At 46.2% G+C, this 14917-nt stretch overlaps 1 protein-coding gene across 2 annotated transcripts in view; it reads left to right on the top strand.

Moving 5' to 3' along the window:
* The window catches only part of LOC135809242 (multifunctional protein CAD-like), a 30925-nt gene that overhangs the window by 960 nt on the left and 15048 nt on the right, over nucleotides 1-14917 (top strand). Inside the window, exons 2-24 of one of the 2 annotated variants that reach the window (XM_065322538.1) lie at nucleotides 255-524; nucleotides 2182-2240; nucleotides 2469-2694; nucleotides 2872-3043; nucleotides 4107-4391; nucleotides 5549-5690; nucleotides 6597-6728; nucleotides 6988-7221; nucleotides 7415-7636; nucleotides 8113-8301; nucleotides 8716-8949; nucleotides 9241-9378; nucleotides 9564-9731; nucleotides 9851-9933; nucleotides 10095-10344; nucleotides 10697-10795; nucleotides 10998-11099; nucleotides 11754-11876; nucleotides 13128-13310; nucleotides 13462-13680; nucleotides 13840-14007; nucleotides 14325-14501; nucleotides 14736-14840. In XM_065322538.1, the coding sequence (XP_065178610.1) occupies nucleotides 255-524; nucleotides 2182-2240; nucleotides 2469-2694; nucleotides 2872-3043; nucleotides 4107-4391; nucleotides 5549-5690; nucleotides 6597-6728; nucleotides 6988-7221; nucleotides 7415-7636; nucleotides 8113-8301; nucleotides 8716-8949; nucleotides 9241-9378; nucleotides 9564-9731; nucleotides 9851-9933; nucleotides 10095-10344; nucleotides 10697-10795; nucleotides 10998-11099; nucleotides 11754-11876; nucleotides 13128-13310; nucleotides 13462-13680; nucleotides 13840-14007; nucleotides 14325-14501; nucleotides 14736-14840 (3980 nt within the window). Of the gene's footprint in view, nucleotides 1-254; nucleotides 525-2181; nucleotides 2241-2468; nucleotides 2695-2871; nucleotides 3044-4106; nucleotides 4392-5548; nucleotides 5691-6596; nucleotides 6729-6987; nucleotides 7222-7414; nucleotides 7637-8112; nucleotides 8302-8715; nucleotides 8950-9240; nucleotides 9379-9563; nucleotides 9732-9850; nucleotides 9934-10094; nucleotides 10345-10696; nucleotides 10796-10997; nucleotides 11100-11753; nucleotides 11877-13127; nucleotides 13311-13461; nucleotides 13681-13839; nucleotides 14008-14324; nucleotides 14502-14735; nucleotides 14841-14917 lie in introns of those variants that run through there. The other variant, XM_065322539.1, reaches the window with a different exon arrangement.

Here is a 14917-nt window from a genome sequence, read left to right as displayed (position 1 = left end):
TCCAACCTTTCAGTCAAACTTAGGGATAATGTAAATGCTACTCGCTGGGCAATGGGTATACCAACATCACTATCAAGGTTGCTGCATTCCATACACAGAAACAATGCCCATTGGATGCCTCGTTCATTGGCAGAAATAACAATAAGAGTGGGTAGAAAGTGACACGCGGTGGCAGCTCAGTGGGTGATTCGAATCCTGGATTTGCACCAAGCAGGCATGACTTTTTTTTAATGTTTTTTTTGTGTTCTGTGCAGTCTTTCAAACTGGCATGGTTGGATACCCTGAGTCTCTCACCGATCCATCGTACAAATCACAAATTCTGATCCTAACATATCCGCTTATCGGCAATTATGGTGTCGTCAAAGCGGAGAAGGACGCACTGGGCCTACTGAAGACTTTTGAGTCAGCTGGTGTTCATGTGTCTGGCTTTGTTGTGGGCAACTTGAGCGAGAACTACAGCCACTGGGCTGCTGCTACATCTCTTCATGCATGGCTGAAGGAACACAACGTGCCTGGTTTGTATGGTAAGTTTGGGACTGGACAGACTCACTTTCCCTCCATTAGGCGGTGCGGGGGAAAGTCCACTACAACTGTACACACCGTGATACGAACCGTGCACAAAAGGTCATGAACTATGTACGGTCACATTCACGGTTGTACTAGAGCTGGATGTACCTGCCAAATATGGGACGAATTGCCATGCGAAAGGTTACGGCCATCTTCGATGCATACTTCCCATTTAATCGTCTCTATCATGGCTGCTTTCCATGCTGTTCTTATCAGATTGCTAAGGGACGTAAGTAAAGACTTGTTAGATTGACAGCATGAAACAAGGTGGATATCATAAGTAAAGACTTCCATACCCACCATCAAACTATAAGTGTCGGCATGTTCCTGGACATTATATTCAATTATGTTCATAGTAGAAAAAATCATGTGAATAGTCGATGTGGAGATAATAACCCAGGGATCGATTTACTTTGATTTTTTTGCATAGCAGTCACTGTTACACAGTTTTACAATTGACTAGCAACTCCCAGTATCGATTAGCAGTTTTCCTTCATCGAAGTTTACATGTATATCTGTACAATAACAGGATTTTGTACAGAAGAGGACAATAGCTGCAGTTGCTATTTGCTTTTCCGAACGAACGGTTAACCTGAATATTTTACGTTAGGGTTTTCGCTTGGGCTTGTTACATGTTCAGCGTCCATCCGACTTCGAGTTCTTCACAACACAATGTCCTTCAACAGGGCAGTTCCACTGATTCCTTCCACAAAGAAGGCTCAGGAAAGCGCTCAAACGATCGTGACACTTCGTTCAAAACGCACAGAATTTTCGCTTTTCTCCTTTTCTTCATCGAAACGAATCGACACTCCTGGCGCGTCCAGTTCTTTTTCCCGCTTCTGGACAGTGATCAGATTCACTGACATGTTGGCTACATGAGACTAAGAACCATCTACTTCAACTGTGTCTTGTTGAACAGAAACAAACTGAATTGAGCTTGACAGTGAAAGAAGAAAGGAGAACTTCAGGGAAAGTCGTCGCCGTGTAGAAAACTTCAAAAGACTGCAGACTAGACTGTGCAGTCTTGTACGACCGGTCGACCAGTGCTATAGCATTGGCTAGTGCAGTGTCCAAAATCAAACAGAGCGCGATCCGCGACCCGCTCGCGGTCTGAGCAGGACAGGCCAGTTGGTTGGAGTAGTAAAATACTACTCCCTAGTCAGCAGTGTGTACAACAGTCGCATGCAAACTGCACTTAAACAGTACGGAATGGTCTTTGTACATACCGGTATGCATGGCCAGTAAAAACGAAAAGCGAATCGCAGCCAGTGAATTTTGATTCGCAAACTGCGATGCGAACCCGGATAAATCGATCCCTGTAACCGTAAAATAGCTATGAACAGTTTCATTTTGTTCATAGCTATTTTATAGAAAAATCAGCGAGTTGTTTCCTGGTCCATCCTAGTATAGTACTGCTTGTAGTCTGGATGCGATTCTTTCAATGTTCTCTTTGTTCATGTAGTACTGTTTTGCCGTTCCTAGATCAACTTGAGTCATGTTTGGCTTGTCACGTTCGAAGACAGAACATTCAAGATGCTTGTGCTACTAGAACATGCTGCACAAATGTCCAGTACAGATACAACACTGCCGTTTCTTTCATCTTTCTCTTTGTAGGAGTTGACACTCGATTCCTAACACAGAAGATCCGTGAGCACGGCACAGTTCTTGGAAAGGTTTGTACTGGGTGTTGATGACTATGTGTTGTGATGTAGATCTTCATTGTATCAGATCTAGTTTCATGAAAACCTGTCTGTAAACCGTATCCCTGAAAAGTCGTTACGTTTGCATTCTTTGCTGGCTGCGATGATGCGGGTAATTTGCCCAGGATTGCTCGTAATGAGGAACTTTGTTTCGAGACTAATTGTGTGCCCCATTGTGTGCTGAATTGTGCTTCTGTGTAGATCATCCTGGAAGGGGACAAGGCCGAGGCTACTGAATGGGAAGATCCTAACTTGAGACATTTGGTCGCTGAGGTATCGTGCACTGAATCAACGGTCTACAATCCTGATGGTGATGTTTCCATTGTTGCTGTGGATTGCGGTATCAAGACCAACCAGATCCGTTGTCTTGCCGAGCGTGGTGCTCGTGTCAAGGTTGTCCCATGGAATCATGACTTCAGTAAAGAAGGTACGCTGATGTGGATTGTTTTGGTCACCAAAAGGTGTTGCTGCTGGCATTAGTGTTGATTTAGTGCTAGCTTCAGCGTGTCCTGCTTTGCTTGAAGTGGTCAGTGTCCAACCTGTTGTTAGTACTGTGCAATCCTGTTCCTTTTTTTCTTTCTTTCTTTGTTTCCTCTCGTCTTAGACTGTGATGGTGTGTTCCTTAGCAACGGCCCGGGTGACCCATCTCGCTGTGACACGACTATTGAAAACGTCAAAGAAATGCTCGGTGCCAGTGAACCTAAGCCGATGTTTGGCATTTGCCTTGGTCATCAGCTGATGGCCTTGGCTGCTGGCGGCTCTACATTCAAGATGAAGTAAGTCCCCGCCCCTATTCTTTCGAAAGAAGCTCGATAGGGTAGGGTTTCTTTGAGCCTGAAATTGCCATGTCTGTGGATTCAGTTCACACTGCATTTTGATATTTCTACAGTCAGACCTCGCTTAACCGCACACATCTGTTTTCCACAAAAATATCCGGATAGGCGAGGGAACCGGATAACTGAACACACATACTGTATATGCATGTGGCATGTCAAAAGCAGTGACATCGTACATACATGTAGACGGGTCCTATGCAGTACAACTATCGTGCACAGTGTGTAAAACAAGCGAGAAAAATGACAAGTGCATGCAACTTAGGCCGTGATCGTTTGGTCGGATCCAGATCCAGATCCATCGGATCCACTAGATCTGCAATGATCGATTGGTCGAATCCGGATCCAGATCCTTCGGATTTGGATCCGAGCAACCCTGCTCCGGGAGCAGGGTTGACTGGATCCATCGGATCCAAATGTGACCTTTGTGCGTATATGGTGGGTAAAAATCATTTTTATACTCATTGTCGTACGTCTAGTGGACTTTTGTTGACTTTTCGTACGACGCGGGCGATCAGTACGACTTATGCCTTTTTTGGGTGACCTGTCAGCGCCATTTTTTACTTCGTCAACATGGCAACAGCCAAGGTCCGCAAAAAAGTGTTCGGTTGATTCTGAAGGATCCGACGGATCTGAGATTTGGATCTGGATCTGGATCCGACCAAACGATCATAGCCTAAGTCCTGTCCACATGCACCCAGCAGGTCAAGGACCTCATTTGCCTGTACAACTCCCTGATTCTAGCTTTTGGAAGCCACATGCAACCGGATACGACGAAGCTTTTTGTACACATTTTAACCAGTTTGTACACAAAATCATGCACCGGTATGCGGATCGCGAGGTCCGGTTATGTTGTATGCATAACATATGCTGCACATCGGTAACCAGCGATTTTCTTCCGGATGGCAAGGGATCCGGATAAGCGAGGTCTGACTGTATTGACATTCCAATACTGAGCATGTTGCTTGTGTGTGTGTGTCTGTGTGTGTGTCTGTATTGTATGAAGGTATGGTAATCGTGGTCACAACCTGCCTTGTATCCTTCCGGACACCGGTCGCTGCTTCATCACTACCCAGAACCATGGCTTCGCCGTTAATCCCACTGCAATGGAGGACAGCTGGACCCAGTTGTTTGTCAACGCTAATGATGACACCAACGAGGGCCTTGTCCACAAAACCAAGCCGTTCTTCAGCGTCCAATTCCATCCAGAGGCCATGGGTGGTCCCCAAGACCTGGAAAATCTTTTTGACGTCTTCCTGGACACTGTGCGTGCATCGAAGAGTGGCAACAAGTGAGTACAATCGTGTATTTCAGTGAAAACGTATTGAGTTCAATTTGAACGATACTCAATTCTTGTCTGAATTGAGCGATTGAAAATTCTTTCAGATATTGGGAAAGAAAATGTCTGGCTACTGTAGAACAATAAAAATGTGGACACAAGTTTATGCGATCGAGTCCACCGACTGTGCCAGATTTGAACAGCAGCAGGAGTGTGTAGTTTAGGTTCTTTGAACATTGATTGGAATATCCCTCCGCTCCCGAGTGTATTCGATCAAAATCGGTAAAATGGGGACCCAGCAAGGAACTTTTAACGAGATGCATTTCGCTTTGGCACTGGATGGCCTGTAGCCCTTGGACTAACTGTGCAGCTGAGGACGCAAGCTTTTTCAGAAAGTCCAGCCTTATTGAAATGTTGTAAAGCAGACCAAAGTTATGACCCAAACGGTATTACTGTTACAGTACGGTCGGGCTAGGATTTCACCCAGCACAACATACGGTGTCACAACTGTGCATCGACTAGTACATGAAAATAAGAATGGCCTAGGCTACGACTCACAAGGCTGATCCCTCATTTCTTCGGCGCCAGACGGTACTGTATGTAGTCCTGACGACAATCAACCGATTTGCAGGTAATCGGGGATCTCAAAGTGTTGATACCTGTAAACTTTCTCATTGGCAAGTATATATGAACGCTCGCGTAAGCTTCAACAACTAATAACCACCGTTGAGAATTTAATACAGTCAACTTCGCTAATAACGACTGTCGATGTAACGGCAATTTGCGAATAACAACAGAATTTCCATGCCCAGAGCAAAGTCCCATCTAACTGCAACACATATAATGAGATGAACTCGGATGGTGAGCCAATTAAATTATGGTGAATTATCATTTATGGTCGCACTCGCTGACTGTATAAGATCTGGTTATGTTGGTGGACAGTTAGTCGTAACTCGTAACATGTTGTCCTACATATAATGAGCTTCGGGTATAACGACACTTCACGAATAAGGACACTTTCCTGATGCCCCGCAGAGTGTCGTTATACGCTGTTGACTGTACTTTTTATGGTAATTCTTTCAAGTCATGTTGTCCAGTTTCACAGTATGGCCACGTTCGAATAGCGATCATAATTTCTTTCTGTGACTTTCGTGTTTGTGTTTTTCCAGACCTTCTGTCTACAACAACCTTGTGACTCGCTACCAGGCAGAGAAACCCAAGTTTAACGCCAAGGTGTCCAAGGTGCTTGTGTTGGGCTCCGGTGGTTTGTCCATTGGTCAGGCTGGAGAGTTTGACTACTCTGGATCACAGGTAACCTTTCACCTTTTTAAGTTTTATTGTTCCTTGATGTGCTTTCTTGCTTTGAGATTGGATGAGATTGAAGGCATTGACTGTGATGTGAACTCAAATGTAGGGGTTTGTGATACTACAGTTGCGCTCGGTGAAATCCGATCCGAAGTCTAAAGCTGGCTCCCTGGACACCTTCCGATCACATTGTATTTTTACATGTGTATGTCCGTTCCACTTCCAGGGCATCAAAGGCTGTGCAAATTGATTGTACCAAATGTGCACTCTGGGTCGAATTGCACCGACACCAGCTGTAGTAGTATGTGTTGTAAATCGAGACAAGTGCCATATCACACACACTCGCGCCCACATGCACATGCACACACACGCACACAGAATGTGTAGACAACTCTTGAAAAGCACCAGATTTTGTTAGAGCCGAGCTTCTTCACCACGAGATAATACCATAACAATGAGCAACAGAAGCACGTGGTCGTGTATGTTGACATGCCGAGAGCAGGCTGGCAGGAAAAGCTGGCAAGCATGTGTTCTGGACCATGGGTTAGAATTTATGTGTTTGTATCCTCAATCTGCGGACAGAACTGTTTCGTCCTTTGTGGACTCCTCAGCGCAGCACAGAGAAAATGAGGCCGAACCTGATAGCAATGAAAAATAAACTTTCCAAAGCCAGATTTAAACCAGGCCCGAACGTACCTTGCCAGAGTGCTCGAACTGACAAGTCAGTGAGCTCTGCATAACGCAAACAGCAAAGGCACTGCCCCACATGAGAGTGCTCAACTGCTACAAGAGCAGGAGCGAAATACTCAATCTGCGGACAGAACTGTTTCGTCCTTCGTGGACTCGTCAGAAAATGAGGCCGAACCTGATATGTGTTTGTATCTGTGTTTGTGTTGAATGGTGTTTGTGCAGGCTATCAAAGCTCTGAAGGAGGAGGGCCTGCGCGTTGTTCTGATCAACCCAAACGTTGCCACTGTACAGACGTCGAAGGGCATGGCAGATAACATCTACTTCCTTCCCATCACGCCTCACTATGTGGAGCAAGTAAGAGGGTGGGGACGATTACAGTTTTGCTTGCTCTTGGCGACTACTTTGATTTTCCTATATGCTGGCAATGCATTTCACTTACAGGTGCCAGTGTTACTCCTATGTGATGTTTGTCACTGGTCTCATTTTTATGTGCTGGTTGTGTTGTTGGTTTGTTTGGACAGCTCTTCCTTTCTATGTGACATTTTAGGATATTTGTCTTGTTTCCGAGTTGCTAAATGTACCCCATTTATATGTTGATTCCTGCAATGCATAGGTTATCGAGCATGAGCGTCCCGACGGCATTCTTTTGTCGTTTGGTGGACAAACAGCTCTGAACTGCGGTATCAAGCTGACCAAGTCAGGTGTGCTGGAGCGCTATGGCGTTGAAGTTCTTGGTACCCCTGTGAATGCTATCATCAACACCGAGGATAGGCAAAAGTTTGCTGATGAGCTGGCACAGATCAACGAGTATGTTGCACCCAGTGAAACTGCATCTAGTGTCGAAGATGTAAGTGTCCTACTGATGAAAGAAGGAGTACCTTGTTTGGTATTATGTGTATTAAGCTGCCAATGTGTGTGTCTTTCATCGGTGTGCTCATGTTGACGGCCTCTTGCAAGGAAAACTGCTGCTATTGTAGTCGCTTAGTACGGCGATCAGGAAGTCATGTTTAACCTTTTTCCTGGTCTATTATCTTGTCTAGGCATTGGCTGCTGCTGAACGCATTGGCTACCCAGTGCTGGTGCGCTCTGGCTTTGCTCTTGGTGGGCTTGGCTCTGGCTTCGCTGCCAACCCCGTGGAGCTGACCGCACTGTCGCAGAGAGTTGTCTCGCAGGGTGGTCAGGTGACCATTGACAAGTCACTGAGAGGCTGGAAGGAGATTGAGTATGAAGTCGTCCGTGACGCCATGGATAACTGCATCACTGTAAGTGAGCCTGTTCTTTGCTTTCCTACTGTGCGTACTTGTCGTATTTGACATCCTTGCAATCCGTTCAGAAAAAGATGATCATCTTGCTTTCGACCTTTTCAGATTTTTGCCATGCTCTTCCCATTGTGTTTTTGATGTTTATTTCCCCATAACGCAGACCATAACAGAGTTATTTTTTTGGACTTCGCATTGGTCGTGGTACTGATGTTATGCTGGTCAGAAACCCATTTCCGGGTGAATTAGAATTGGGGTTTTGTGCCTGGTTCGGCCTTAGCATGAACTACAGAATTGTTACAGGAAGTGTTTACAATAGTGATGAGTATGATGGGATCAAAGTCCGAACATTTGCAAGCGTAATGCTATTTGCTGCATGGTGTTCTGTACTTGACTGGATCTTGTAGCTTGATAGGGTGGGTTGGTTGACTAGCCGCTGGCTAATCTTTTATGCTGCTCTTTCTGTTATGTGCTTGTAGGTGTGCAACATGGAGAATGTAGATCCTCTCGGTATTCACACCGGTGAGAGCATTGTTGTTGCGCCCAGCCAGACCCTCACCAACCTTGAGTACAACACACTGAGAACCACTGCCATCAAGGTAGCTCGACGTATCGGAATCGTAGGTGAATGCAACATCCAGTACTGCATGAACCCAGATTCGAACCAGGTCAGTGCTTCTTAGTAGTTCTTACACTTTTCTTCCTCCTGCTTTCTGGCGAGGTCTTTGGTAATTCTGTGACGTCACACAAGAACTCTTTGCACCTCTTGTTTTCAGACACAATGATTAACTTCTGTGCTTATTTGTTATTGGCTGGATACAGGTTGTGTCACTTGTTCGGGTGTTGTGAGGCTACTCACTCTGCCTGTGGTAATGGGGTCGTGTATGGTTCGGCTCTTGTTTTTGTGCAAGAGTACTGTGCCAACTGTGTTGCGCTTTGTCCTGCTCGCTGTGTGTATGTGTGTGTCTCTCTCTCTCTCTCTCTCTCTCTCTCTCTCTCTCTCTCTCTCTCTCTCTCTCTCTCTCTCTCTCTCTCTCTCTCTCTCTCTCTCTCTCTCTCTCCTTCTCTCTTGTCCTGCACAGTACTACATTATTGAGATGAATGCCCGTCTCTCAAGAAGCTCTGCCCTGGCCAGCAAAGCCACTGGATACCCATTGGCCTACGTAGCTGCTAAGCTGGCGCTTGGCAAGCCGTTGACTGACCTGAAGAACTCGGTTACCAACTCAACCACCGCCTGCTTTGAGCCCAGTCTTGACTACATAGTCGTCAAGGTGCCACGCTGGGATCTTGGAAAGTTCATCCGTGTCAACAACAAGGTGTGTTGGCCATCTTCGCTCATGTTGTCATCCATATTTCTACAATGTATGTAGTAGTTTACTTTAGCTTTCTTCAGCAGAAGTTGGTGTTGCCGAGTTATACTGATCATGATAGCGCACATTCCCTGCTATTGCTTTTTACAGCAAAGCAGCCTACCCTCTGCAGTATGTTGTGTATCGCTGTTCACTCAGGTACATAAAACACTCTTTCAAACTACCCCGAGTAACCCTGATTATGCTTCCGAGTTTCTTCTCTTCATGTCGCCATGTCCTGCGTCTTCCTTACTGCAGCTCGGTAGCTCTATGAAGTCTGTTGGAGAGGGAATGGCCATTGGACGCACATTTGAGGAAGCGTTGCAGAAAGCACTTCGTATGGTGGACGAGAATGTGATGGGATTCGATCACTCTGTTGTGGAGCTTTCCGAGGAGGTAAATTTTATTTGTATTTATATAATCTGGTGTACTGTGTTCTTGGCTACCATCTGCATGTGTTCTTCCCATCCTCTTCCTTTCATTTCTCTAAATGGTCACAACAAGTTTGGATCCATATGTAATAGCTTTGAATTGTTTCGCCGGCCACTTAGTCCTTGTGTCTGTGCCTTGCTTTCCTGCAGGTCTTGTGCAATCCATCGGACAAACGCATCTTTGTGCTGGCCAAAGCACTGCACGAAGGTTACACAGTCGACCGTCTGCATGAGCTTACTCGCATTGATCGCTGGTTCCTGTATCGAATGGAGAACATCATCAAGTATGGCCTCATGCTCTCCACGTGCGGTGTCAAGGTAAGGGCCGTGTTTCTTGTTTTTTTGCTGGCATCTGAGGACTTGATTGTCTCTTTTCCCTACTTCTTCCGTCGTAGGATTACTGATCACTGTGTGTGTCTGCCGGTTGTTTCCTATAGATGGAAGTTGCTGACCGCCAGTTGCTTCTGGGCGCCAAGAAGCGTGGTTTCTCAGACAAGCAGATTGCTCACGTCATGGGAAGGTAGGTTTTAGCTTGCCTTTTGACCTCAGTATCTGGTCTTTATTTGAAGGTACGATGGTTGTATTGCTGACATTCACATATAGCTTGAACGTCTGTGGATGGACCCTTCATTTCAACTGACACCCTTCTTTTTATTTCTTGCTGTTCGTATGCCTTTGCAGCACCGAGATTGCAGTTCGTCAACAGCGTAAGGCAGTGAATGTTGTGCCCAACGTCAAACAGATTGATACTGTTGCTGCAGAGTACCCGGCTGCAACCAACTACCTGTATCTGACGTACCACGGCGAACACAACGACGTCACCTTTGGCAACTCCAACTACGTGATGGTGCTTGGCTCTGGTGTCTACCGCATTGGCAGCTCTGTTGAGTTTGACTGGTGTGGTGTGGGCTGCATCCGCGAGCTGAGACGAGTGAGTTATGATATCCATCTCAGTGTCCAGGTTGTACATGCTGTTGTTTCGCTTTCTTGTTAGTGTTTAGGTTTGTTATTTGCGTAGGAAGAACCGTCTGCACAATATGGGGGTCAATTGTCTCTGGCTTGTCATTGTACATTCATGAATTCTTCCACTCTTCTTGGTCTCTCACTACAAAATAATCAAGTTTGCCTCAGTGAGCATCTTCAGGAAATTCCCCTAGTACTCGACTTGAAAGTATTCCTATGCTTGCTTTGGGATTGTGTGGTGTCTGCGTGTTTGCTTCCACCAGCCCCTGTATAATACAATGTATTTGCTTCCCGTTGATGTGTGTGTGTTTGTTTAATAGCGTGGCTACTATACTATCATGGTCAACTGTAACCCGGAGACCGTCAGTACTGACTACGATGAGTGCGATCGTCTGTACTTTGAGGAGATCTCGTTCGAGGTGAGTACACTATACAGTGCAGCTGATAGCTATCTGATATTCTGCATGTGGCTTTTGGTCCGCGGTGCACAGCTACCTCCTAATCATGTTGGTCCCCACTGCTCTCTCAGTCAGTATTCTGTGTAGTGAGTATGTTGCTCTATTCATTTGAATAGCCCATTACTGTTGTCTTCATTGTGTTTGCTCTCAATCTCTTGCTTAGACTTCAATGGACATCTACGACATGGAATGCCCCGATGGCATGATCCTCTCCATGGGTGGCCAACTCCCTAACAACATCGCTATGGCTTTGCACAGGCAGAAGGTAAAGAGTGGTGGAACAATGCTCCCTGGCTCCTGGCTGTATTTTCTCTTGTTCATAGACATGCTGGAGGAGTATGAACTGCACTGTACTGAATGGGTGTGTTTCTCAACACATGTATAGCCGGTGGTAGCGCGAATGTGTGAACTTTTCTTTTCTTTTACTGTACTGAAGTGGTTGCAAATAGCAGGGAATTGCTGGCAATGTTCCCTTGTGCCATATTGTTGTGCTACTCTCTGATTTGGCTGAGTGAAGGACAGCTACATATGTGATGTTGGGGTGAAGTTCGGAGTAGCATCCCTTTCTTCGGCTTTGCTCAATTATAACTAGTTGGTCAGGATGTTCTACAATAACCCGATACTTCGAAGCACTAGTACATGTATTGCTGGTAGCATTGCCCTTGCTGCCTCCTTTCCCACCATTGTAACCGTGATTGGTCTTGTCACTGGTGTTAGAAAAGGTAGCTATAGTAGTTTGCCAGGGTTTCTGTCTGGCTCCATCCGCCCATGGTGGTGTTGGATTGATGTGCCAGGCTACAGTGTGCTGCCAGTGGATTTATTTTATGTCCATCACAGCGTTTCTAGTTGTATTGCATTACTACTGTTGCGTGAAATATCCTCTTGTTCTTACCTTGGCTTCTGTGATCTGTCACTTCAGGTTCGCATCCTTGGTACTTCTCCCGAGTGTATTGACAATGCTGAGAACCGATTCAAGTTCTCGCGTCTGCTTGACAACATTGGTATCCAACAGCCGCAATGGAGGGAACTCACTGACCTGGATGTATGTGCATGTGCCCTTTTGTTTTCCTATCTCTCCCTTTCCCACTGCCATCATCTATCTTTCTACCTTGTGTGCATGCGTAATGTTTATCCACTGTATGCCAATGCTCTCCGGCCACCAACATACACACTGGTGTCACCGTGTGTTGGTCTGCATGAGAGAACAAAGCTCGCTATCTGCATGTGTCTTAGTAGCATGGCTCCTGGTGTCCAAAGTTGTAGAAAATGTTGCATTCCCCCATTCCCATGTTTGAGAATCAATATTACACGAGTGAATGTGGTGACCCCGAATTTGTATAGCAGATTCAGGATCAGCATTCAACTCCTGCCTCCTAAACTGCCAAAATAAATAGAGTTGAAACGAGCGTATCTATAGCAAACGAGCGATCAGTTTCACTAACGAGCAAGCTATCGAGCGAGCTAACGAGTTTCATTGATGTGGCAAATAATTATGATTATTTTTTTGAATAATTTTTTTCTAAGTTCGATTTTTTTCAGCTGGTTCAAATTATCACCGCCGGCATTTGGGGTTGCTGCTGCTTCACTTCGGACTGCTGTTTGGTGTCGAGATGTCTTTTCAGCGCCGTCGTCGATTATATTAGCCTTTGTAAGAATAGACCGTTTTGCAAAGATTGCAAGTAGCCCTGGTCTTCGCTGCATCGCGGGAGAAAACTTCCAAACGACTGAGCGTAACTTTCACTCGAATGGAGAGGTGACCGAAGCATATCCTGCGACAGGTCAGCAGATGCGGAACAAGACATCAGTAGAGTCCACACCAAAAATGCAACGACAACTGAAACAACTCAAGTGTCGTGCAGGCATACAGTCACCTGTAACTGCGAGTGATTTTCACTTTGCGCGGGATCGGGACTGGACTCTCGATCGACCAGGGCCTAGGGAGTCGTAAAATATTTTACGACTCCCCGGTCGACATGTTCTGCCATGTGTACGGTGTTCGTTAGTGCAAACGAGCTGGCCGCACAAACGAGCCGAGTTTCTGGCGAGTGAGCTAACGAGTATCCGGTGAGATCGTTTCAACACTAAAAATAAACAAATTCTTTCAGAAATAAAAACTTCTGTGACGAATGACCATGAAACTATGCCAATAGTTGCAACTGTTGCCAATACCCTAGCACCAACGCAACCAGTATAATTATGTGAATGGAGCGCTTGCGATATCCGCTTTATTTGATAGGCTCCCCAGGTCTAACATGTTCCGCTATTGGCCTTTTTTGCTTTATTGTTGTTCCAGGCTGCCCTTGAGTTCTGCAAGGCTGTGCGCTTCCCTGTCTTGGTGCGACCGTCGTACGTGTTGAGCGGTGCTGCTATGAGCGTGGCCTACAACGAGGACGACCTGCAGATCTACCTGACCCGTGCTGGCAAGGTGTCCAAGGAATACCCGGTTGTCATTACCAAGTTCATCTTGGAGGCCAAGGTTAGCGCTGCTTGTGTGGCTGCACTAGGTTTGTGTCTTTCCTATTGCAAAAGATCTACTTCAGAACGAGTTCCTCTCATCCCAATAGTTAGTAGATTTAGCGTTAATTGCTGTATTGTGTATGTACATTGCTCATTTTTGCTTTTTTCAGGAAATCGATGTGGATGCCGTGGCGAGGAACGGCGAAGTCCTGTGCATGGCAATTTCAGAGCACGTGGAGAACGCCGGTGTACATTCCGGCGATGCCTCTCTGATCCTACCAGCGCAGGGCCTGAACGATGAGACGAGAAACCGCATTCACAACATTGTGTACGCCATTGGCCGTGCCCTTGATGTCACCGGTCCGTTCAACATGCAGCTCATTGCAAAGGTGAGCGAGCGAGAAGACTGCATTGGCGTGCAGAAGATGAGGTCCGGTAGTTTTGTGAATTCATGGGCACAGTGGCTTGATCCACATGTACTTCTGGGACTATTCAAGTGATATCACAGCAACCGAGTGTCGTTTGTGCATTTGCTTTCTTGTGTGCAGAACAACCAGCTGAAGGTGATTGAGTGCAACTTGCGTGTATCGCGCTCCTTCCCCTTCGTCTCCAAGACACTGAACACCGACTTCATTGCTCTCGCAACTGGTGTGATCGTCAACGGTAATGTCGACGTCCCCACCGATCTGTCTGGTGATGGCCGCGTGGGTGTTAAGGTATGTGACCGTGCCCATGATGTGGTAGGCCAGGTGTGCACTGCGAGTCGATTCACTTGCTTCGGCAGTATCCTGGCGCACACCTTGATCTGTTTCGTTCGGATGTTTTCCACAAGTGTTGCTGTAAGAGATTATCACGGGTGTGCATGCAGTGAATTTGCAGATCTGTGTGCTTCTCTTGTGACGAGAGCACATGGTAAAGTGTACATGGTATATTATTGTGCTGTTTTGTGAGCTCTTTGAGGAAGGTTCGACTTGTGTTTGTGTCGTACAGTACTTCATCCTCTGTCGATTTGTGTGTACTTATTTGTTCTCAGGTACCCCAGTTCTCTTTCTCTCGTCTCGCTGGTGCTGATGTTATGCTCGGTGTGGAGATGTCCAGCACTGGTGAAGTTGCCTGCTTCGGTGAGAATCGCTATGAGGCTTATCTGAAGGCAATGTTGAGCACAGGCTTCAAGATCCCCAAAAAATCCATCCTGCTTTCTTTCGGAAAGGTGAGTTGGAATGTTACATGACTTGTTCCTATATTCTGCTATGGATCACATCTTGGCTATATCGTTGTGATTTGGCAATGCCGATAAAGAACCTGCATGTGTTGTGTCTTCTCTCTTCCCCTGTGGTGCTATTGTTTTAGCACAGCGACCAATGCAAGTTGTTCACGTTTTCTCCATCTTCTTCCAACACCATGTGTATTTGACTATTTGTGTGTGTTTATTTCTGCTGGTCAGAATCGTGATGAGATGCTGGAAGCAGTTCGCACTCTTCATTTAATGAAGTATGAGCTATACGGTAGTCCAGGCACTGCCCAGTTCTACTTGAACCGAAACATCCCTGTAAGTACAGGTTCCTGCACGAGTACGAGGGCAGTACCGCGGAATCCAGCCCGCGCCGCGATAGCGGCAAGGGCTGG

The sequence above is a fragment of the Sycon ciliatum genome, chromosome 2 (assembly GCF_964019385.1).
Source record: "Sycon ciliatum chromosome 2, ocSycCili1.1, whole genome shotgun sequence".
In the NCBI taxonomy this organism is placed as follows: Eukaryota; Metazoa; Porifera; class Calcarea; order Leucosolenida; family Sycettidae; genus Sycon; species Sycon ciliatum.
This window is presented reverse-complemented; position numbering and strand designations above follow the sequence as displayed.